General features: G+C 39.9%; 3 protein-coding genes across 5 annotated transcripts in view; 1 reads left to right on the forward strand and 2 right to left on the reverse strand.

Annotated features, from left to right (window-relative positions):
• The window catches only part of LOC101154771 (RNA-binding protein Musashi homolog 1), a 38,632-nt gene extending 36,865 nt beyond the window's left edge, over positions 1 to 1,767 (reverse strand). The window contains exon 1 of the mRNA XM_023955028.2: positions 1,629 to 1,767. The gene's annotated coding sequence lies outside the window, so the exon portion shown is untranslated. The remainder of the gene's footprint in view (positions 1 to 1,628) is intronic.
• LOC101171072 (protein unc-119 homolog B) lies at positions 1 to 19,879 on the reverse strand. 3 transcript variants are annotated; one of them, XM_078947458.1, is made up of 7 exons: positions 19,739 to 19,879; positions 13,583 to 13,659; positions 8,642 to 8,929; positions 7,807 to 7,920; positions 7,591 to 7,690; positions 7,178 to 7,350; positions 1 to 1,894 (listed from the first exon to the last, which is right to left on the reverse strand). In XM_078947458.1, exons 3-7 carry the CDS (start codon positions 8,877 to 8,879, stop codon positions 1,782 to 1,784), a joined length of 738 nt encoding a protein of 245 aa, XP_078803584.1. In that variant the 5' UTR covers positions 8,880 to 8,929; positions 13,583 to 13,659; positions 19,739 to 19,879; the 3' UTR covers positions 1 to 1,781. The 3 variants fall into 3 exon arrangements, with proteins under 3 accessions (XP_078803584.1, XP_078803583.1, XP_023810799.1); XM_078947457.1 differs by lacking the exon at positions 19,739 to 19,879 and having other exon boundaries at positions 13,583 to 13,677; XM_023955031.2 differs by lacking the exons at positions 13,583 to 13,659; positions 19,739 to 19,879 and having other exon boundaries at positions 8,642 to 9,103.
• LOC101155022 (uncharacterized) overlaps positions 13,637 to 24,968 on the forward strand; it is a 21,450-nt gene continuing 10,118 nt past the window's right edge. Inside the window, exons 1-3 of the mRNA XM_023955032.2 lie at positions 13,637 to 13,827; positions 15,608 to 17,296; positions 19,785 to 21,711. Coding sequence (XP_023810800.1) covers positions 15,618 to 17,296; positions 19,785 to 21,711 — 3,606 coding nt within the window. The 5' untranslated portion in view covers positions 13,637 to 13,827; positions 15,608 to 15,617. The remainder of the gene's footprint in view (positions 13,828 to 15,607; positions 17,297 to 19,784; positions 21,712 to 24,968) is intronic.

Consider the following 24,968-nt stretch of genomic DNA (forward strand, 5'->3'; position numbering starts at 1 on the left):
TGGAAATGTGATCTTTTATTATTTTACTTCTCACAAACCATATATAATTATTCAACCCTAAACAGAGTACACTGTGTACCTGAAAGTTTTTAAAGCCTGTGTAATAAGATTGGTTTTAAAGTCAAATCCAATTGGTTAAAAATTAATTAGGGGTGTAACGATTAATTGACTTAATCAATGAATCAATTTATATCTCTGCAATCCAACCAGATCGATCTGTCTGAGGCAAGTTGTTAATCGAATCGACCTGTACGGTTATAAAATAGTTTCAAAATGAAATGAATCGATTAAATTATTCTAGGGAAAATACAATTTGGATAGAGACCCAGCGGGTTTATTTTACTATAACGTAAAAATGATCAAGTGCATCACAGCTGACAACACACATGTGACGGCAGCCAAAAAATGACCAATCCATCATTCCAGTCCAATGTGTGGAATCACTTAATTTAGCAAAGTCATGTGACCATACAGTGAGCTAGAATGTTCTAATAATGCTCCCTTTGAATTATTTTGATGTGGAAAAACAACGGTGCGCTCAATTTTAGGAAACTAAAGTTGGCAGCTTTGCCATTAATTCTTGTTTGTCAGGTCGTACACATATTTAATTTATACTTGATTATCTTCCAAGAAATACAAGGAATCTGGAAAGCTTCACCTGCACTGTTCAGTACCAGGGATTTGGTTGAATTTTTGACTAAAGATGTCCTGGATCGATTTTAGATCAGTAAATCGGATCGTTCAACACTATGAATCATGTCGTCAACGACAAATTATGAAATGAATCGAACTGTTGTTCTAATGAATTGTTACACCCCTAAAATACACATGTGATGTCACTTATAAAATAACAGGAAAAAAAGTTCACTACTGACTTCATTAAAAGTCAAAAGCATATTATTCCCCTTTTTTTAATTTTACATTATGACATGCATCACATGTACTGATCCCTGAAAAGTGTTTTTATTTTACTTCCTTTTAAATTAGGCTTCTTGTTGGTTCAACTGCAGTTGCTTACTTACATAAGAATAACTTAATCTATTTTCAGCTTTCAATGAAACAGAAACAAATGACAAAAAGAAAAAAAATCCGTCCGCTAATGTGTGGAGGCCACAGCAGGAGTGAGCATGTTTTTTTGACAGGGCTGTTTTTGTGGATGGCTTCTTTGTCCCCAGTGCTGTTTGAAGTGGATCATGAAGCGGCAGCTCTGAAAACAGCTGCTTCTGATGGTATGGAACTATCCCTGTCGTCTGGGGATGGAGTGCGCATTTAAAGACCCCCTCCAATGAAAATGGTACTTTCTATGTTTTTAAGATGTTCTTGTAGCACTTTAATCATGATGGGGGACATATATGAAACAATTTCATCTTAAAACTGCATTTCTGAATGTTTCCTTAGTCAGATTGAGGTTAATCAGGAGCAGATATAAAAATGCCAATTGAAAAACCTCTCAGTTGTGATCCAGCAACGGAAATGGACAAGCCAAAGTCTTCCTGCTCTGCTCCATTCTGATGCAGCCACATGCAGACAACTAGATCTATGTACATCTTCATTTTCCTCCTCTGAGGAAAATGCGGAGGCTCAAACTGGCTCAAACTGTACAGCTGGATAGCTCCAATATTGCTTACCACTGCAATGTTAGCATTGGGTTGCTGGATATTTGAATGTAAACCTGCAAAAAAATAAATAAAAGGGCAGTTTGACCTTGTCTCATACATATATGGATGTACTGTACGCGTGTGGATGATTGCATGTGTATGTGCATGCACAAAATCTCCACATCACTGTCCTCCATTGTAAGCGTAGTCTGCCTTGTTGTGCATGACCAGCTTGTTGTCGACGAAGTAAAAGCTGTCCGATCGGGTTTCATAAGGGCACTCCACCATCTGACGCACTGCAACACAGACAATACGAGCATTTTAATGACCCTGGAACGCTTTTCCCCTTTCACATACATCCAATGCAAACTGAAAAAATTCAAACAAACCTAAAAGTCACTGGACTGACATCATCGTTCAGTAAACTGTTGAAACATTCAAACACTTGAACAACTTTACAACAAGGGCATTGATTTATATCGGAGTCATTCAACAGTACTAGACGGTGTTCATTATTTGTTTGGTTTCATGTTTTCTCTCAGAAAATAATTCTGAAAACTCTACCTCCCCAAAAAAAGGACATTAAAACCTATACCCCATTTTCGCCTGACAGTAGTTATAGGCTCCAGTAACCCAATAATCCTAAAAAAGGATTAAGCAAGTTGGAAAAATTGATGGATGGCAATGAAATTTAAAAATAATAATAATAATAATAAGCTTTATTTGTATAGCACCTTTCAAGATATAGAATCACAAAGTGCTTTACAGTAAACATAAAAGCACGAAACACACAATGTAAAACACATATAGAAATAAGACAAGGTTAAGAGAACGCCATTTTAAAAAGATATGTTTTAAGCTGCTTTTTAAAAGAAAGTACTGAGTCCACAGATCTGAGGCTAAGGGGGAGGGAATTCCAGAGAGATGGAGCGACTGCTGCGAAGGCTCTGTCACCTTTTGTTTTCAGCCGAGTTCTTGGAACAACCAGCAGACCCTGGTCACAAGATCTCTTACTGTAATGAAAATCCAACTTTATGATAATGTGATAAGAGTTTATAGAACATTTACGTTGAAGGTATTGAAACATGCTTACAAATGAGGCATTCAGAGTTTTTTTCAAACGTTATATTTTTCTAATGAGCTCATTTAAAACATAGAAGACCTAAGCAACATGTATTGCTCAAATATGTCAGAGGGAGGAAAAGGACAAGACTAGCAACAGTAGTTAACAGGAACTAAAGTTCACAGATCTGCATGATTGCCTTTAAACTATTCCGATGTAGAAACTGGAATTTTTGGCTTTTCCGAGTACACTGCTGATGATTGAAAGACTCTATTTGCATGCTCAGCAAGTCCATGTTTTACTCTTCAGGTTCCGACCGCCAGTTTGCATAAAGACATACGGAAAGTGCCTGCATTTGACTTCTTTGTACATTGTGGAGTTTATGAGGCCTGTGGGCTGCAGTGTTTGTGCTCTTTGTGGGAAAAAAAAAGGAAAAACACTACACTTAGTTGTATGACGTATTGCCAAAAGTATTGGCTCATCGGTCTTTACACTCAAATGAACTGAACTTACATCCCACTCTGAATCTATTGGGTTGAATGTGCTGTCGCCCCAGCCTTTGCAGTCGTAGCAGTTTCATCTCTCAGGTTTAGGAAGGTTAAACACCGGCTCCAATGAAAATTGTGTTTTGGGTGTTTTTAACATGTTCTTGTGGAGTTAGGATGGAGGACAAATATAAACAAAATTAAGCTCCAAATTGTTTTTCTTTATTCAAATCGTCGTAAGTCAGGAGCAGAAGAAAAAATGCTGTTTGAAAAAAAAATCTACTACACTGGGAAGCCCGGAAACTCTCAACACTCACTAACGGGGAGGGAAAGAGGGGTGTGGTTACCAAAAGTTCCGCCCGCAATTTAGAGGTGAATTTCTAATTAACTACTGCAGAAAATATATTCTAGAAAACAACACAGGTTTTTGATTTTGGCTAAAAAACTACGTATTCATGACTAAAAGACCACTGGGAATGTTTTTACGATCACAAGATGATCAGAGAGGGTCTAACAGGAATGCTCGACCATTATTTCAGAAGTCAGTGAAGTGCTCCCACTCCAACATTGCTCTTCCGTGCCGTTACAGAGTCATCCCTAAACTGTTCCCACAGAGTTGGCAGCTAGGAATTGTTTGCTGAAGCACTGAGGGTTCGTTTCACTAGAAGTGAGGGGCCAAGCTAACTTCACTCTTGCAGTCAGGTGTTTACTGACACGTTGGCCAAGTTCCTAGATGGAGAGTCAGCCATCGTTAGCTTCACATCACTGCAGTCAAAGCTTTGTACCTGGGGAGGGACAGCTCAGAAACAGCTGTCATAAAAACCCATTCCATTAAACTTTATGTCACTGTTCATGAGCTAATCTGAAAGTCATCTGAAGTTTGGAGGTCTGTAAGAAAACTGTTGACCTCTTCTGACCCCGTTGGGTTGATTCCCACCAAATGCTTCCGCTGCTGATGCTCACACTGGCTGTACTCAGTATTAGTAGACCTCTCTCTCAGCACCACTCTGGTATTCATCGTACTTTCACAAATGTCTGTGGAAGCAACCGGCGTGCCTCAGGAATGGATTTCACACACCTGTGTCCACCATGGAGGAGATCTGAACACCTGAATGTAATCATTTGGATGAGTGAGTAAATGCTTTTGGAAATAAACTGTATCTCTGTCTCCTCAAGCAAAGGTCTAACAGAGAACTAAAACATGAACTTTGCCTGCTCTGCAATTAAAAATGTTGGTTTATTTTTGTTTCAGTTCTACATTTGGAGACACTTTCTGTAAACAAGGCTGGTTTCTTCCTCCTTCTCGACACTGACCACATACTAATCTTTGCTTTGGCTGATTCTACCTGGTTGAGTCAGAAGAACAGGCTAAATCTAAATGCAATATTTGCAGACGGACAAAAAAAACATTAGTCTTTAGTTTTTCTAAAAAGTTTTACACAGCTGATCTGACCTGAATTGTCCATGTCAGGGGTCTGCAACCCTCAACGCTTAAAGAGTCACAAAGTCTTACTTCCCCCCTTAGAAAAATAGGATACTAATTTATATTTAGTTATTGTTTGATAAATATAGATTAACTATTGTTTTTGACATAAATAAAACATAAACATAAAAAGAAATTATCCTTTATTTAAAATATGATAGTTTATAACTTTTGACAGAGGTTCACATGACTTCCTTTCAAAATAAAGGACATCCTATACCATACAACAGGGCCGGCCAAGCCAGAGCTACAATCCTGGCCGGTTTCCAGCTCTTCTTGGCCATCTTTCTTCTAATTGGCTGACTCAAGTGATTCCACATCCTGATTGACTGAACACATCTGATTTAGGTAGTATGAACCAAGCACTTCAGGGAGAGCTGGAAATCAGACAGGGCTGAGACTCTTAAAATAATTTCAATGCAGCAAAGGTTGAAGCGAGATGTGTGTATTGTCAGCTGAATTAAAAAATAAAAGTATACACAGTTGATCTTACCCTTTGTGGTGCATCTCAGACAGAAATCTGTAAACCTAACTAACTAAAATTGAATCTTCTTTCTCTTTCGGCCTTTACCCATCAGGCGTCGCCACAGCAAACAAGTCGCATGGTAAACTTGGCAATGTTTTATGCCAGATGCCTGGAACTGATGCAACCTTCTCAAAGCAACTGGGCTTGGGACCGGCACAGAAGTAGAGAAGGGAACAGGGAGCAGCCCGAATTCGAACCCTGGTTTCACGGACGGAAAGCACCGCAAACCAGCACGAGCTAAACCAGCTCCCTTCTAACTAAAATTGAATCGGTTAGTTCAAAAGGGATCCAAGTCCACAAATTTTCAAAATAGGGATATTATATGTTCTATGGTCTTCAATGGAAAAGCTATCTGATTATGTGCAAAAAGGTCCCAAGTCCATTGTAATGTATAGACTATGCTTGACATTTAAATGCATTACGTGCAAACTTCCTGGACTTGGGCCTCTCTTGCATGGGTTTTGCTTTATCCCATAGATGGCAGCACTAGTTATCCAATATGGCAGCGCCCCTGTTTAATTCAAGACGGGCCCAAGTCCAAAGACTTTATTTTTCTAGTCCTCTGAAATTATCAAAGTGAGGTGCTTCATATTATAGCATTTGTAAGCTATGAACTGGTGCTAAATCTGGGTAAAGTATTAATCATTTGGTGTAGCCTCCCTTTAAGCCATGCAATTAAAATCATTTCCTGGAAAAACAAACTTCTTGGACTTGGGCCCCTTTTAAACTAACCGATTCAATTAAATCTTACCTAATTTAGTGACCCTTACCGATTTTTCTGACCATTAGTTGCCCTTAAGATCCTTGAATTTTTTTCTTAATAGAAATCCGCCTTATAATTTGCAGCAACTTAAAGGGCCTATACCTTGCAAAATCATTTTTTTAAGTTTTTGTTTTATAAAGTTCGTTCCTCATAAAAAGAAACTCCAAAGTGGTATTCTGATTCATTCACAGATTTCTCCCAATCTCCCAATCCACGAAAACAAGCGGGTTGTCACGTTGAGATGTAGAGCGGTGAGAACAGCCCCTTCCAGGAAGAATCTGCGCTGTCAGCACCGCCCCAAGGGTAACAAAAACACCCCTTCCATGGAGCCAGCAGTGATCGACAAAACGTTTTCCTTTTATATGCACAATATGCACATCCATCGTTGCTAAATTTTGGATGTTGTTTGTTTTCTTGGCCGCGACGCAGACACGCTGCCGAGGCCGGCATAGGGTGACATCATGAAATGGGCGCCACCCACAAGGAGCGAAAGCCGGCGCCACATAGATCGAGTCGTCTTATTTCTGGGTTGGAAAAGAGCTCAGGAAAATAACTGATATTTCTTAAAATATTCGTTCTTTTGTGTGCCAAAGGTAATAAATGATCATATACATGGATACTTTTTACTATAAAAGGCTTAAGAATAGAATGGTATAGGCCCTGAGTTTTGCTTACTGACCTCTAATTAATTGTCTGCGGTACACGGCGCTCAAAGATCTGTGTAACTGTTTTAGTACAACTTTGATAAACTAAGAAGCGACGCGGCTTGATGGATTGTTAGGGCATTATGGGTACTGAGCCCCGCAGGATGACGTACTTCACTTCAACTGTTTGTTAATAAGATGCATAAAGTTTGACTTATCCGACTGATTAGTTTCACTTGATGCGCCTTACAGTCTGAAAAATACTTTTTAAAATAAAAAACATTCTTTTTTTCAACCAGAGAGCTATAATAGAGGGGGGAAAGAGCCACATGTGGCTCTGGAGCCTCAGGTTGCAGTCCCTTGATCCATGTTCCTACAATGTTATGACTCTGTTTTTGCCCTTGTAGATTCGTCACTGTTTTATTTTCTGGCTTAAAGCAGAGCAGCTCTTCGTTACAGATGCGGTCGTGTCAAAACAGATGTTGCTTTCACGTCATGTCAGCGAATCCGTTTGCCTGAGATCAGCAGAGGGTGGGAGCACAGACAGCTAAAGGTGTAGGCCGTCCTCTCTGAGTGTGGTGCGCCAACATTACATGTTTGTAAACCGTGACTCACCCAGACTGTCGGAGAGCTGAGGGAACTCATAGATGTGTTCACATGTGTTACAGCTGTTCGGGATACAGAAGCCAAAGTCGAAGTCGAAGCTCTTCAGCAGGTGGTCCCGGAAGTAGTGTCTCTCAATCATGCGGAAGTTGTTCAAAGGCCGGCTGCCGACCGTGAACTCCACCCTGAAATTAAAAAAAAGCCAACTTAGGGGTTGGGATGTTGCAGTTTGATCTGTCGGTCATTTCCTTGTCATTAGTCAGTTTGGGTTTGCAGCTGATTAGCAATAAAGGCTGCAATTGTTCTGATTGAACAGGTCAGTATGGCTTTTCTTGGGTGTGTGTGGGTGTGAGTGTGTGTGTGTGTGGGTGTGTGTGTGTGTGTGTGGGTGTGTGGGTGTGTGTGTGTGTGTGTGAGTCACTGACGTAGCTCCCACGGTTCTTAGCCGCAGGAAGGCCGGGGTGAACTGGTATCGCACAAACCGGCCGGCACTGGCATCTCCCGCTCTGTTCTCCTCCTCATCATCTAGCAAAAAGCGAGATTAGATCAAAGCATTTCATCATTTCTCTGACAGTTCTCAAACATTTCCAGAGTAATCCCTTTTGTGGCAGCAGCAGGGAGAGGGAAGGTGGGTGCCGTACCTGTATGTGGGGGTTTAGCGATCTCAAACAGGACAGTATCTGTCTCCAGGTCTCTGATTTTAAAGCGCACAAAGTCGATATTATAAATATTCTCCTCTGGTTTGCAGAGGTAGCCTGTGCCAATGACAGAAAAATAATAGAAATTAATATTACACAATATGAGGCAAGCTTGTCCATCTAAGCAGTTTGGATCAGTGCACAGAGGAACACGTTAAGTTTATCTGCAGCTCACTGGATGTTTTTGGAGGATCTCTGTGTTCAAATCCCAGAAACTCATTTGCTTTTGCTCGTCTAAAAACTAGATCATCACTTGCAGAGTCACTTACTATAAACCACCTCCTGCTAATCAAATGTGCATGCCTAAAGGCATCGAGCTGCTGCAAGATGATTGGTTCAAAAGACGTGGACAGCTGAACAGATGGATTCACTGATGTAGTCAGTGTGAAAAGGTTTTCCAAAAACACCAATTAAACATATCTATTAATTTAGGAAATTCTAAAAGCATTGGTGAGTAAATTAAAAAAACGTGCTTTTATTTTTGTAAATGAATTAAGCTTCTAATTAAGGTACGTTATCCCTGAAAGGAAATTTTTATTTCTATAAATGTAACAGACTGATGTAATAGATGAAGTTTTTAAGCAGTGCTGCTGTCCATGACACAGATAACCGATTTCTATTTAGAGGATGGCAAAAGTCATTGTGACACAATAATGTCACCTTTTAATGAAGAATTTATACTACACCTGTTTTATTCTGCTTGTGTTCGTTTTATTCTGATAAGGGAATCTAAATGGACACTTCCTGGGGAAAAAGAACTAATTTAAGGGACTCGAACCTCTCGTAGCCACGCGCAGCCCCAGTACATCCTCAGGAGTTATGGGTCCACTCTTGGTCCGCAGGTCTTCCTCTGCCACGGGCCTGCTGTCCACCTTGTTCTGGCGGGACTTGAGCCTCTTCAGGACACCCCCGCCGGCCTTGCGCTCCCGCGGAGGAGCCGCGGTGCCGTGCCCGCCGCCGCCGCCGGGGACGTTATCAGCAACAGGCGCGTCGCTGCGGGCTTTGGCTTCGCTCATTTCTTCCCTCCGTCTGTGGGTCGGAACCAGGGGTTCGGCCGTTCTCCTTCCTGGTGGAGGTGGGGGGAAAGGGAAAGATGGCGTCGACAGTGTCGAATGTCGAGTTAGCTTGCGGTGGACGGCTGGGCTCTTGTTTTTGTAAGCACATGCTATAACCGTCACCATGACAACCCGCTCAGCGAAGCTGCACTGCGCTTGCCTATCTCATCCACCAGGGGGCGGAAATAAAATCCCACAGATTTTTAGAATTGTATACTGGCAAAAAAAAAAAAAAGAAAAAATACAAACAATAAGTGTACACACAGCACAATGTAATGCAAATTAATATATCTAATAGGTGTTTCATTTTTATCAGAAAACAAAATAGTGTTTCAAAATGTGTTTTTGAAACTTTGGCAAGAAACATAGGGTGTGTAAAAACCTTGCGTATAAATGATGAAATACCCTTTCAGAGATTATTACAACAACACTTTTTATTTATTTATTTCAGACTCAGATGCGGTCCATAGAAAAGATTCAATTACAAGTTTACAAGCTTTTTTTTCGTTAAAATGTTTCGTTATTTTCAATTTATTTATTCTCGTACTTACTTTTTTTCTTTTATCCAATTTAGACATTCATATATTCAATTATTAGGGTAGATGAAAACACAAGAAATGTCAAATTTGGTGAAAGTTCACCGGTGTTGTGTTTCCTGCTTCAGAGTAAAATAAAGGCCACGCAAATTTCCGTTGTGAAGGCCCGGGTCACATGCAAATAGGAGTTTGCTTTGTGGCAGCTGATGGGCAGTTCCTGCTGTGAGAAAAGGTAGCCCACAGAGAAGCCTGAATGCCTACTCTTTTGTCTTGTAGTGAATAAGGCAGCTTTTCATCTTAGAACTCGCTTGTCCAGTTCAAAAATCAAAACATAACAAAGCTGGAAAGATCACGGCAAAGGACTTCCGGTTAAAACTTTCAAAGTAATACTTTTCAGATGTCCAGAATGTGTTTTTTCTTTCTTATTTCAAAAATTACCATTGTTTGTATTTTAAAACAACATTTAATAATATGTATTAGTTTTAGAAAGTGCCTTAATTATATAATGAAGAAACAGTTTGTTCTCAATACCTGAGAAACAATAGCAGAAATAAAACAGCTTTAAGACCTTTATCATATTTTGTTTGTTTGTATTATTAATAACAGTTTAAATCAAACACACACTCTGTTAACACTGTTTGACCTCAATAATACTTATTATCATAATCAAGTTATATTTTTTCTGCATGTGGCCTTAGTCTAAATGCTTTTAACTTAAATGTCCTCTAACTATTGAACATCTATTGCTGCTACTATGTATCAAACCACATCTGCTCCAAACATACCTTAATTAGCATGAAAACAAAGTCACAATGGAATAAATTTAGCTTTTCATAGCTGGAAATAAATTCATGTGTCAAGTATAAAAGGGCTAAATTAAAACGCAAAGGGAGTAAAGATGGAATGAAATTTTTAATTAAAAACAACGTTCTTTAATTTCATACAGCAATGGCTTTAAAAATATTCAGTGAATTATTTCAAATGAGCAAATGAAGAAATCTTTTGGTAAACAATCTGCAATGCCTTGCAGATGCATACTGTATCATGCAACACATTTTTTTATTGGATATAAACAATTGTAAAAAAAAGAAATTCATGAAAATTTCAGTTGTCTGTATTTTGGTTGATCCGCCCATCTTCTTAACCCACTTAATTCCTTTTGGGGTCACTGGGCTCTCGAGTTTATCTCAACTTCTGTGTGGCAAGAAAAATTATCTCTTCATTACATAGTTAGGGCACTTTCTAAATGTAACAAATATTTTTAAATGTTTTTTTTTTTTTAACACCAATAAGGACATATTTTCAAAAAGAAAGAAAAAACTAAATTTTAAAAAGTTCCATGGCCACAAAACAACACGAACACACTCACATTTGACCTAGGAACAAAAGAACAAAGGAACGAATAACTGACCCACAATGCATGTTTTGGGTCAGTTATTCGTTCCATTTTGTTCCTAGGTCAAATTTGGGAGATCCCACCTACAGAAAACACATGCATGAGAAAAAGCAAACGCCACACAGAAAGAACCCAGTTGGGATTCAATCCAAGGCCTTTTCACTGAGACAAGAGTGCTAACCACTACACCACTGCAGAGCCCCTCTTCTGTTTGATATTTTGAGTTATGCGATAGCTTTGAGCAAGAAGACAGCAGTGGGTGTCACAGGTCACAGGGGTTTTGCTTTGTTTGTTACCTGTCTGAAAACAAGAAAAGCAGGCTGACAACAGTATTGCATTCATCCTGCAGCTTAATCATAACCTTACAGGGCAAAAACACAGGCGGATTTTCACAGTCCTACCAATGCGTTCACAGTAGAAGGGAGGTACATGAAAGAAAGGGACAGACAGTCATTGAACCAAAGAGTAAATGGCCAGGAGTTTAGTGTTTTATGATGTGAAATGAAAATCAACAAAAACAATCAAACTTTTATTTAAGCTGCTACACTTTTAATGGAACTAAACTAATAGATTTAGACGTAAAGAGAACAAAAATGTCCGCAAAACAAAATAGTTAATTAAATATTGTAGTAAGAAAAAACATTCATTTCATCTTAAGGTTGGGGGCTACACAGTTGAGGGATTTTCTCTTTTAGTTTTGACCACAACACTACCCCCTGCATATTTGGCTGTTAGTCTAATAATTTTTTTCTCTAATGTTAAGGTGATGTAACCCCGGATGTAAGGAGAAAGACATCTTCCAGTTTTACTTTTGCCTCACCACCCCACCCACAGATCACTTTTCCAAAAGTCGTAAGGGGTTGTCTGGCTATTTTCCTTTAAAGCTCATAAAGGGCAATGTTTTTGTCTTCGCTCAGTAGTACCTTTCCTTTCAAATTTCCTGTGGTGGAGTCATGAACACTGGGCTCTATACTCAGTTAAAGTCCCACTTGAATTATCATGCGATCTCTTGTAAAAGCTTTCTCAGTGGTCTTTTTATCTTGATTATGTCGTTTTATCTGCCAGGCTCCTGCGCTGTCTGCCACTGGCTCTGGGGTTTGGGGTGCCGGGCCTCCTGCCTTTGCTGGAGCATTCAATGTGATTAAGACACACTCTAACACACACATTCATTCAACCCACCTGCTTTTTCACATTTGCGCAAATACAGGCTTGGGTACTGATTTTACACACCATCTCTATCATCCCACTTTCTCCCTCTCTTTTTTTTCCTTTCCATCGGTCCAACAAGGAATCCATATAAATTCAATTATTGTATATAAAGCTTAGCCTCAAATACAAAGGGGGTTCATTACAATACACACTCTGTTTGTGTGAAGATCCATAAACCCATGTTGTAACAGTAAAATCGATCCAACACAAGAGGCCTTCAGCTCTGCTTGCTCAGCTGTTGGACAGGACAAGATAAAAAAACACAGTTTTTCTTCTGCTCCTGATTCCCAATGATTTGAATAAAGACATTCTCAGAAATGCAACAGTAAGCTTAATTGTCTTTATATATGTCTTCCATCATGACATAAATGCTACAAGAACATGTTAAAAACTGAAAATACAATTTTCATTTGAGTGGGTCTTTATGTGAGACATTATGTTGTATGGATGTTGTTTTGAGGTATTATGTGACCTCTTGGATGACACTTTGCTGGCCACTTCTTGTAAGGTTCTTCACTGTGGTTTGCTCTAGTCAAGTCAACTATGGTTGACAGTTTTTGATTGTTTTTCTTGTTTGTTCCAGTTTAGTTTTGGCATGTTGTCAACCACACTGAACATGGACCACGGAAGGTCAAGGAGAGAGTTGCATCAGACAAGGACGTCGCAGGGGAAGGCTTTGACCATCGTTAAGTAGTTTGATGTTTCTGTGACTAAATGCTTAAATCTTCTGTTAAAGAACATTTCACTAAATTGGTATTTCAATAATACTTTAGACATTTTCTGGTTGTTCTTTTTTTATTCGCTCAAAGCAATTTTGTCAATGTTAGGGATGTAAAGGACACAGATATGTATTGAAAAATCAATCTCGTCATGAGAATAACAGTAGTATCGGTTGAAGATCATAAACATGATTGTGTTGGTAAATTGTAGTCAGTTAGGAAGTAAATAATTGGTTTCTGGCTAACTTTATTAGTTTCTCATCCTGTGGTTCTCTCATCCATTTTGCCTTTTTGCAAACAGTAGACATCCAGTTACAAGCTCGGTTCTACCAAGTCAGGTCAATTATTTGCTAAAGGTGAACCACATCGAGGTATGTGTGTTGTGTGAACTGCACTTTTTCACAGCACTGCAAACAATACCTGAATAAGTACATATCACACACTTTTTTTTAACCACAAAGAATAACACAGCCTGAAAGACCCAAAATGCCTGATTTTAAGGTTTATTAATGCTTATTAACATTTTGTTTTTGTTGCTCAAAATAAAAAGTACCAGTAAAAAAAGTTAAATTAAGTTAAAATGTATTTTCATTTATAATTTTAACTGCAAAATTAATTATAAATTTCTTGATTGTACACATTGATGGAACATAATTGAACTGTATTTTAGTGCCAAAAGGTTAACTGAATCTTTTCTGTATATTTGATTCATATACCATGTATTGAGATGATTGAAAGACAAACACATCCCAGGCCTACGCTTATAAATGCCACAATGAGCTTTTATTTTGAAGTGAAACCCACCTTTTCCTGTCTGTTGGCCGTCTAATCACTTACAGAGGGCGTGTCTGCGGGTGTTGCATCTGTGTGACGTCTCCGTGCTGTGACAATGACAGAAAGCAGAGGTGAGACAGAAAAAAACGGACAGAAGACAGCAGAAAACCGTCAGAAGATACAATCACGGACAGCGCAGGAGGACTTTTACGCTGGAACGTCTTCCTACTCCATCCGGTTCTTCACTTGTATGACTAACTGCCTCAAGACAACAGGTAAACAAAAAAACAGAAAAAGACAACAGGTAAACAAGAGGGAAGTTTACTAGCGTTACTAGTTGTTGTATTCTTTTTTATAATATATGTAATGAACATATGCAATTTATTTTGAAGTAATTTAATTGACAGTCGAGGTTCCTGATTTAAAATTATTTATTCTATCCTCTTTGTTGGTTCAATGACTGGAAGCTCTTAGTTGACTTGTTCATTAGTAACTTATTAACAACAAAAAGCTTTGATTGATTATTTTCTATGCAGATGACACCATATTGCATCTTGATGTACAGTTAAATGTGGTGTGACTAATGTAAAACTGTGGCTTCACAGCATCACTCTATCATAAGGTAAAGGTAAACAGCAGAACCAAAGGCAGCTGGAGGAAAAGACCTTAGCCGAGAAGAGGACAGGCACCAAACAAAGATTTAAAAAAAAAAAAGTGGAGAAAGTTCTCTGCAAAACAAAAAAAAAAAGCTGCGGGGGCATAAATTTGACAGAGAGATCTCCTCACTGAACGACAGAGCTACACCTTCTGGACGCTCTCAGGGGTTCAGATGCAGGGAGAAGAAACAAACACAGGGCATTGCCCAGCCTTAATGAATAGCTCATCCTATTACACAATAACACACACCCACAGGTGCTGGGTCTTCTGTGGCAACACAAGAACACATATCACATGAAAAGTAAAAAAAAAAAAAAAAAAAAAAAAAAAACTTCATGGCTTTTGTTTGGGAGCAAAACAGCTTATTTTAACCTGCTGTATTTTCTCTACACAACAGGGTTCTCTTTTTGCCGGTATTGTGAGTGAATCAAGCTGAAGGGGTGTGGAGTTACTGGTCTGTGCATGTGTCTTACAGGACCAACCAGATGCTGCATGCAATACCTGTGGTATGAAACCACAGGCATTTTTGCGTTACTAATTAGGAAATGCCACTGTTGCTATTTCAACAGAATGTCTGTCAAGTGTTCAGGTGGTATCTGATTGCCTGTGTCTCCTTCAGTTCCTTGAGAGGTCCTGGTGTTCTAATCCCGTGTGGATGCATGGGCGGGCGCCTTGCCTTTGTTGATGGGGTTCCCTATAGCTGGTGTGAAACATGCTGTGCAGCCGGGAAAACATGAATATCAACTTCCTTCCAGTGTCAGATGACTTTTGTAAAACGGTGCCACATCTTATAAATCTTTTTTTTCTTTTTTTCAATACAGGATTTTGGAAATTTATGGAATAGTGTTGTATTTTTAAAGCATTTTCTCATCAGTGTCCATTTACAAACATATTTATTAGCTAAAATAGTCGGTTTAAACATAATAGCTTTGTTAAAAAAAATTTTTAAAGCAACAAAGTGAATTTTTTTTTTTGGTTTGGTTTCCTATTTTGCTATGAGTCCAGGAAGCATCGTCTTTCATGAAAAACCCTTTCAGAGCTTGTTTACTTCAGTGAACATCTACAACTTGAGTGACAGCAATAGGACAGGAATTGACTTTGACAAACTGGATTGTGTTAAAAAAAAGATGAGGAATGGAAACAAACAACCAAAATGGAACATGAATCCATCAGCGGGATATTTCACAAGAGATGTTTGTTTAGTGCGATTGATTAGTTTCACTTAACCCCTGCTGGGAAAAGCGGCTGCAAAAAAATGTAGACCAACCTGACTTATCGGCTCGTCTTCATAGATGGCAGGAAGCCATGCTTTTTTGGAACTCAATTATCTATTTTAACTGTGTTCATTCCTGTTTATTTAGTTTGCTGTAACTCTTCTCTCTCTGTGTTTTTTTGCAGTGACTCAACTATGGAAAGTTCTGTTGTTGCTTCCCATACAGGAGAGTCCCTTAAACCCAAACCAGCTTTAGCCCCAAAGCCTATTCTGGCTCCTAAACCCTTCAGTTTACAAAGGAACTCAGTGGTTCGCCATATCCAAGGTCCTAAGTCCACCAATGCTGGCTCTAAGGCAAAACCAGCTCAGAGTGTTAAACCGACTATCCCGGGTGACACCAAACCTACTTTGACCCCCCCAGCTGAAGCACTGACCCCCAACTCAGCTTCTACAACAAGTACGGCAAGCAAAACTGGTGACACCAAACCTACTTTGACCCCCCCAGCTGAAGGACCGACCCCCAACTCAGCTTCTACAACAAGTACGGCAAGCAAAACTGGTGACACCAAACCTACTTTGAGCCCCCCAGCTGAAGCCCCAACCCCCAACTCAGCTTCTACAACAATTACGGCAAGCAAAACTGGTGACATCAAACCTACTTTGACCCCCCCACCTGAAGCACCGACCCCCAACTCAGCTTCTACAACAAGTACGGCAAGCAAAACGGGTGACACCAAACCTACTTTGACCCCCCCAGCTGAAGCACCAACCCCCAATTCAGCTTCTACAACAAGTACGGCAAGCAAAACTGGTGACACCAAACCTACTTTGGCCCCCTTAGCTGAAGCACCGACTCCCAACTCAGCTTCTACAACAAGTACAGCAAGCAAACCTGGTGACACCAAACCTACTTTGACCCCCCCAGCTGAAGGACCGACCCCCAACTCAGCTTCTACAACAAGTACGGCAAGCAAACCTGGTGACACCAAACCTACTTTGACCCCCCCAGCTGAAGGACCGACCCCCAACTCAGCTTCTACAACAAATACGGCAAGCAAAACGGGTGACACCAAACCTACTTTGACCCCCCCAGCTGAAGCACTTACCCCCAACTCAGCTTCTACAACAAGTACCGCAAGCAAAATTACCAAAATACCACCAAAAACAACAGAAGTTAAGGAAGCACTTCCACACAAAGATGAGACTCCTGATGTTTCATCAAAAGTTACAACTCCTGCCTTGAAAGCCACTCCTGTGGAGGAGACACCCAAACCTGAGCCTGTTCAGATGCCGGATGTAATCCAGAAAAACCAAAGAACCTCCACGGATACCACAACAAACTCGGAGCAGAAAGATGTCAAAAAAGAGGAGAACACAACTCAAGCTCCCGATGCCCGAAAGACTGAAGACCAAACCAGCGACAGCTCCTCTGAGACCAGTCCAGCATTCAGCAGGCGCAGCACTCCAAAGCGTCTGTCTGTCAAGCTCACCTCTATGTTTGAGACAGGGGGTCCAGCTCCGCTCCCAAAGCCTACTGTAGCCCTCTCTACGATCAAACCCAAAGGTGAGATGCAGAAACCAGAACTTGCCCCTCCTAAAGAGAGCCCGGCAGCGCCAGCGCCATCCAACGGAGAAGATGGTGCCAACGAACAGAAGGAAGATTACACCGGAGGGAACAGCATCAAGCGCAGAATCAGTCTTCTGTTTGAGTCGACCGTCAAGGAGGAAGTTGAGACTAAGAAGCAGGAGCCGGAAATTATAAATGGCGTCCAGGCTGTAAAGGATCGCATTAAGATTTGGGCTGTGGAAACAGGTTCAGAAAGTCCACAAGATGAAAAGAAGCTTCAGAATACACCCAGAACCTGCCCCAAAAGGTGAGTGAGGCCTTTATTATTCATGCAGTTTATGTTTAGGGACCAGAGTGAACCTGAAAGACTGTAAAAGGTAAGATTTTACATGAAGTTTGTTCTAAAAGTCCCTCTCCAATCATCTTTTGATCAATTTCAACAGCATTCCCAGTGGTCTTTTGATTATGATTATGCCATTTTTAGCCCACATCAAAATCCAGTGTCGGTTTTTTAGGACATAGTTTCTGCAGACAGGCAGTAGTTCATTAAAAGTTCACCTCAGAGGGATTGTTGGTGCAAAGTAATACCCCCTTTCCCATCATCCATCTGTTTATTTAACGCCCCTCACACCCCCAACCTATCATTTCTTGTACAACAAAAATTGCAAGCAAATTGGAGCCACCCAGCCATCCAGTTTTGATCCAGATTCCAGAAAAACAAAGACATTCATGGAAATATTTGTCTACAATCGAATGCATCAATATGGAGCGGACCAGGGAGCTTGTGACTTGCCATAGCAGCTTCTACATCACAGTATTTCGAGCGACATTTTCCTGATTCAACACAATTTAAATAAAAAATACTCAGAAATGCAATATTTTCTTTAAATATGTCCTCCATCATGAGAAAAATGCCACAAGAACATGTTCAAAACACCAAAAACATAGTTTTTTATAAATCTGCTGATGTGAGCTGCCTTGTGTCCATCTGAAAGAAACTTTTTTCAAAGAGTTTTATTTAAAAACATGTCACTGTGATTGATCAATGCCTCTAACCCGTCTGTCTAGCCTCCGGCAGAACCTCTTCGCATCAATTACTCCTCCGTTTTGACAAGTGGTACACAGAGATCTCGGCACTCCGTGTCTTCTCTTTAAATTCTTTCTTACTAAATTTATACATCCCGAGGCGCTCGCTCGGCAGTGCAATGCTGGGGGCCATATTTTTGGGGGTTTCTTGTGTTCCAGTTTTTAGAGCATTCAGGTATGCAGTCTGGCTGATCCATTTAGTTTTGTTCAGGCAGATTTTGGCTCCAACATTTCTACTGTAATTCATGTACAGGTAAGTCTCACTTTAAAAAAACAAGGTAGTTTGTACAAGATCTGAAAAAAACAACTTTTTAAATGCTTCTGTCCCTACTTCTTAATAGATGTACACAGGAATCTAGTCAAAGTTGTCTTAATGCATTCAAAAACATTCATCTCAAATCCTTTAAATTACCAGATTAATGCACAAGTCTGTAGAAAAGTCTCCTAGTGGCTGATTTTTTTTTGTCATGTCAAGCAACAAACTTAGACTGGAAAAGAACTTCTCAATGTGAAGCTATCAGCACCCTTCAAACATTTCAACGTTGAGTAAAAAAACCAAGGTGCCTAGTTGTCAAAGATGTCTTTGTTTTTTCTGATATTTTTTTTATCCAGCTGCAAGATTTCTGCTGTAACTTCAGCAATAAATCATCATTTCCTGTAATCTGTTGTTTTCCCTGGAAAGACTGAAACCTAACTTCGTGTTAATTTTATGTGACTAATGCTGAAAGTTTGAGGCCTTTGATACGTAGCTGTTTTTCTGACATAATTCGTACCTACTTTAGAGTCAAAAGGAAATAAACATATTGAATAAAGTCGATTTTTTTGTTTGAAACGTATTCTTCTTGCGTCAACTATCAGTTTTAAATGCATCAAGACGCATTTTAAGTGTTTTGTGGTCAGGGTTTGTTGTATTGTGAAGGGTTGTCAGTGGTCTTTTAAATAAGATGTCTTTTTTACGCAACAACAAAAACCCTGTGTTGTTTTCTGGGACGTAGTTTCTGCAGAGCAGCAGGAGTTCATTAAATATTCTCCTCTGAGTTGTAGGCGGGACTGTTGGAGCAACCCCAACCCCCCTTCCCATCATCCATCTGTTAGCACTCTCTACCGCTAGATTACAGCCCCTCACACACCCAAGCTAAAATTACAGGAGCAACAAGTGAAGATCAATATTGGAGCTATCCAGTCAGACAGTGTTGTGCCAAATGCCAGCTCAGACAAGGAGAATAAAAATGTACCGCTACATGGATCTATTAATCTACAAGCGATGCATCAGAATGGAGCAGAGCAGGGCATTTGTGACCCACCCAGTGTATTTCCTACGTCACAAATACAATCTTTCTTAAATAGCTTTTTTTCATCTGCTCCTGATTCACAATGATTTGAATAAAGAAATACTCAGTAATGGAATTTTCTTTATATTTGTCCTTCATCATCAGAAAAATGTTAACAAGAAAATGTTAAAAACATTGGAGTGGTGCTTTAAGCATCTCCACCTTTTTACACTCTTTACACAAACACACGTTAAAGTAGTAAAGATGTCCACATTGGATCAAATGTATCTCCTCACAAAATTCCCTGTGCATCTTTCGAAACAGCGTCATCACTAATGTATTCAATTAGTTTAGATTACCTGAGACAGGCAGGTTTTTTACATGATCATTACCTCCAGTTTTTTAAATAAATGACTGTTTTTGTTTTTTCCTTTGCAGCACCGAGGTTGCAACTTCTCCAGCAGCAGAGAACATAGTCCAAACTCCTACAGAGGTTCCAGATGCAGATGAGCCACCTGCTCCACCTTTGGATCCACCGGTACCTGAAGGAAAATCAACAAAGACCCAAGTAGAAACCCAAGTAGATGCTCTTGTTGACAGGAAATTGTCGGAAATCTCTGCAGAATTAGTAGAAGAGAAGAACAAGGTGACAGAAGAAGAGCTCCCGCCCTGTATCAATGGTCAGGCAGCAATCAGTGATGAAGAGAAAGAAAACTTAAGAAGAAAACCTGCTGAGGTTGCACAGAAGAAGAACAAACGGCGCTCTGTTCGCTTTGGTACCGTGGTGGCAGATGATGGTAGACCTCCAATAAACCTGGGCTCAGATCCAGAATCCAGCACAGATGAAGAAAGTAAAGATCAAGATGAAGATATGGAATCTCCCTCAGCTTCATTGCCTGTCCTAATAAGCGTAAAACTGCTTCAGGAGGACAGGGATGAGATCCAAAGACAAAATGAAGAAAAACAAAAGAAAAAGAAGGAGGAGGAAGAACAGGCGAGACTAAAGTTAGAGGAAGAACAAAAAAGAAAAGAGAAGGAGAAAGAAAAGGCAAGACAGGAGAAAGAGCTTAAGCTTAGGGAGGAGGAAGCAGAAAGACAAAGGTTGCAGGAACTAGAAAGGAAACGATTAGAAGAAGAAAAAGAAAGGCAAAGGTTGAAAGAAGAGAGGATTGAGAAGGAAAGACAAGAGGAGCGTTTACGGCAGATGCAGAAAGAGAACAGAGAAAGAGAAGAGGAAAAGGAGAGAAATCTGGAGAAGGAGAAGACAGGATCCACATTGAAAGAGCCAGGAGCACAGCAGCCACAGGAGGAAGAAATTAGTAAGGGTGAAGAGGAAGAAAAAGAGGGAAAGGCTAATGAGTTTAAGGCAAGGGAGGTGGTGATGATGATGAAGCAGAGGCTGGAGGAAGAGGACAGAAAGACGAAAAGGGAGATGGAGGAAAGACAAGAAAAAGAAAGGTTGAGAAAAGAAGTGGAGGAAAGAGAGAGGCAAAGAATAATGGAAGAGGAGGAGGAGAAGTTGAGGAAAAGTAAAGAGGAGGAGGAAAGAGAGAGAAGGGAGCTGGAGAGAAAAAGAGAACAGGAGAAAATAAAAGAGATGGAAAAATTAAAGCTAATAAAGAAACAGGAGGAGGAGAGAAGGGAAGAGCAAAGGAGGAAACAGATGGACGAAGAAAGAGAGAAGAAACTAAAGAAAAAAATGCAAGAGGAATTGGAAAAACAGCAAGCAGCAGAGCTGAAAGAAAAAATGCAGGAAGAAGAGAGACAAAGAAAAGAACTTGAGCTGGTCAAGCAGGAAGAGGAAAACATGCCAGGAAAAGAAAATCTTATTGGCTTTGAGGTGGAGGATCTGCCCCAAGTGTCCATGTCCCTGTGTTCCCCTTCGTCAAAAATCTCTGAGCCCACAGAAAAGCTTATCGATATTGATTATGATGATTTCTCTGTTCAAAATCCAGAGATTTACGTGGAATTTGACGATTTTTCTGTCAAACCAAAAAAACAGGGCTCATATGCTAGAGCAGAACCCGCTCCATCTAAACAGAGCTGGTCAGATGACCTCGAAGAGATGCTAAACTCTTTTGAATTTACACATCGGGAGGAAGGTGGAAAAGTGGAAAAAGAGGAAGTGGTGAGCCCAGTCCAGGAGCAGACAGGGAAGAAAAAGGTGGAGTTGTTGGTGGATATAAATCAGGAGAAGGAAGACGAGAGAGGGGAAGGTAGTGGAGAGGAAGACCCTCCTGCAAATGTAAATCTGGAAGTAGATGAAGAGGAGACACCTGAGGAGGAGGAGGAGGAGGTGGAGCCCACACCTGAAAAAGAGATGGAGACTGGAGAGAATGAAGCTGAGGAAGAGGAAGATAAAGAGGTAAAAGCAGCAATTATTCAAACTTCGTTTTAACCATTGACTGTATATGAGAACTGGACCGAGTGAGTGTGATGTCATCCATAGAAACTGACTTACATCCAGCTCCAATGAAATGAAGTCAGTTTCGTCGCCATTTAAGATATGGCCTTGTTACAGCCAGACGTCTCTGTCCATTGTCGGTCTGTACTTTCCCATTTTTAAGGTTTTCTTTGTTTTGGGTAGCATCATATCATTCCAAAATCATCCTATTAGTGACCCAGTGTATTGAGGAAACATGCATGGCACACTATTAAGAAATCTTAAAGGTTATTTCAAATACCCCAAAGTCAATGCATCCTTTCTCATGCCACCCCATTTCCCATCATTCAAGTGTTGGTAGATCTAAGTTTATTCCGTTTAAGTTAGGATTTTTCCAACACTTTTTTGAGATGATTTCCAGTTTCTAATTTAACATCTTGTCATCTGTAGGTTGTGGATGGGTTTTAAATTCTGCTCAACCTTCTATATTTTCCCTCATGAGGTTTGGTCAGTGTAGAACACCTGATTAATGATGAGTTTTCCAATTGTAAAGGTTTGATTTTTTTTTCTTGGACTTTCAGTTCTTTACTCTTCATCTTCTTCTTTTTGTCCTCATGAGTTTACGTTTTCTTAGTATTATATACCATCATAGTAACATCTTTCACTTCAGCGTTTGAAATGCAAACCTTTCATTACTCCAGTTTTATTGACAGACACAGCCCTCTTTTGGCCTTAGCATGCATTCTTGAGCACTGATTCTTAAGTCATTCTTAAAGGTTGATTGATTACTCTAAACTGGCGTGTGTATGGGAGTGTGTGTGTGATTGTGTTTCCCAGTGACGAGCCGCCGACCTGTCCGGGGTCTGGCCCGCCTTCGCCCAACAGTAACCAGGTTTGGCCTGGCTGCTCAGTGACCCCGAAAGGGATAAATAAGGTTAAATGGATGGATGGATGGGTTTAACTTCCTGCAATAACAGATGAGAAGTTCATCAAAGGACAGTAACTAAAATAACCACTAATGTGGTTATTTTTCGACAGAATTATTTCTGCCTGGTAGGTGTAAAGACTTCGCCTGAACTGATACTTTAACATTCCAGTTGCATTAGTAAAATATGTAGTATTACTTGATTGAGGCGAAGTTTTTGTGATTGCTAATAGTCATAGGTGTTTGCTCTTGTATTACTCATTAGAGGACAAAGGCTTGCTTTACTGTATAATCTGGGTCATTTACACACATCACACAGATTTTAGAGAATCACAATATTTTAGCATCATTTGTATGATTTATGTTTTGGATGGAGATGAAGTTTAGCGTTAGAAGTAAATATTTTTATGGTCTGGGCTTTCTTCCTGGAATTATATTAGAATGAGTCTTTGGAAGAGACGTGTTTGATTGTGGGTGGAGGTGTGACAGTAGAACAGGGAGGCTTTGTCATTTTTGTTTGTCAGTGTTGTTTTTGCCGTTGCCAAAACTGTAGTTGTCATGTTGGACAAGATTTCAGAGCTGTCAGACAGTCAGCTTTGAAGAATTTGTTGGTGGAATTCAGCTAAAACAACACTGATCATAAAAAAGGTAGAAATCCCCAAGTTAAAAGGAAGGTAAAACACTAAGTTTTTCTAGAATTTAAAACATCGCTGAAAGTAAGATGAAAGATAAATCCGAAATGTTATATTGTTTGATTTGATTCCTATTCTGAGATGAGAATTTGGTTTCAAACCTAATTTCTTTTTTCATTCATTTGATTTGGGAGCATTGACTGTCAGTAATTTGAACCAAAGTGGGAGACTGTTTGAGTAGAAAAGTGTTCTGTCAATCTCAAAAAAGCTTGTTTGAAGGACATCTGATAGACAACAGCACATCATACTCCTATAATATTTAGTTTAAAAAGTCACATAGAGCCTTTGTCATTACAAGTGTTGCTGGTAACTTATTTCCTCACAAAAAATGTGTCACAATTCTTCAGATTTCAAGAAATAAGATAGCATTTTCTTCCTTTTGTATAACATTTATGCACATTTAATTATAACTCAATCCACTAGAAAAATGAATTACATCACTTGAGTAGAAAAAAGGGTATCAAATCCCAAAGGAAACCAGAAATACATATAAAAGTTAATAACTTGCCAGCTGGGTTTGCTTGTTTCAGCACCTGTTTGCACATGCAACATTTTAGCAGAGTTGATGACACACCAAACTGAACACCGTGAACTGTGTGGCATTTCGTCTGTGTTTACGGTGTGCGAGCACACCAAGTCCTGAGTCACATGTCAATCATTTTGCGCCGTTGAATGCACTCTTAATTGCAATCCTTCTGTATTCTTGGAGTGGTATAGTTCTTTGGGCTTCCTGGAAAAAAAAACACAGATTTGATATATATATTTTTCTTAAATTCTGGCTGTTATTACTCTCTCTGGTGGGCAGGGCCTTGTGCTGGGCCCCCTGGTGCGATAGGAGGGCTGATTTGACTAAATCAGTGGGCGGAGTTCCACTTTCTGCTATCCCGTGCAGGTGTCTTAGGGGCCCTGGTTGCCACTGCTGCTTCAGCGGAGGTCTTGGAGTGGGGGTGACCGGGCCTTGCCCCTCTTTTTACATTCCATTATCCACCGCAGTCAATCACAAACACTCACCTGAGCACAGGTGCCAGCTCACCTTTGCACAAATAGTGTGTGTGACAGAATGATATGCTTGACATTTGTTTGTTTGTGTACATACGTTTGTGAGCCGTATTTGTGTTGTGTACATGTACATGTATGTGCGAATATTTGAGTGTGTCTGTGGACAGGCCCTGCCCTTCTGACTAACATCTAAACCTGACAGGAATAATGATAATCCTTCACTGACTTGTTGCTTTGTGATTCTAACTAGGGATGGGTCGATTTAATTTTTTCCAGCCGATACGATAACCGATATTTCCCCTGCAACTGTGGCCGATAACCGATTTTTGCTGATCCCGATACTTAAGTGTAAGAGTTTAGATCTTTAGATCTTTATTAGATATGCACAACTTTTCTTTTACTGGACAATTAAATTGTACCTGACCTTTTTAACAAACAGCAAAGGATCTCATAGGAACAAGTATCACTTTAAAACTTTCATATAAATATATCTGTAAGACCATTTATTGAATGTTGGACAGAACTGTAAACCAGGGGTTCTCAAAGTTTTTGTAGTGGAGGGCCAAATTAAGAACTCAACATTAGATTGGGGGCATGTTTTGGTAAAAAGAAAAAGGCTAAAT

The sequence above is a fragment of the Oryzias latipes genome, chromosome 5 (genome assembly GCF_053564925.1).
Source record: "Oryzias latipes strain Hd-rR chromosome 5, Olatipes_Hd-rR_3.1".
In the NCBI taxonomy this organism is placed as follows: domain Eukaryota; kingdom Metazoa; phylum Chordata; class Actinopteri; order Beloniformes; family Adrianichthyidae; genus Oryzias; species Oryzias latipes.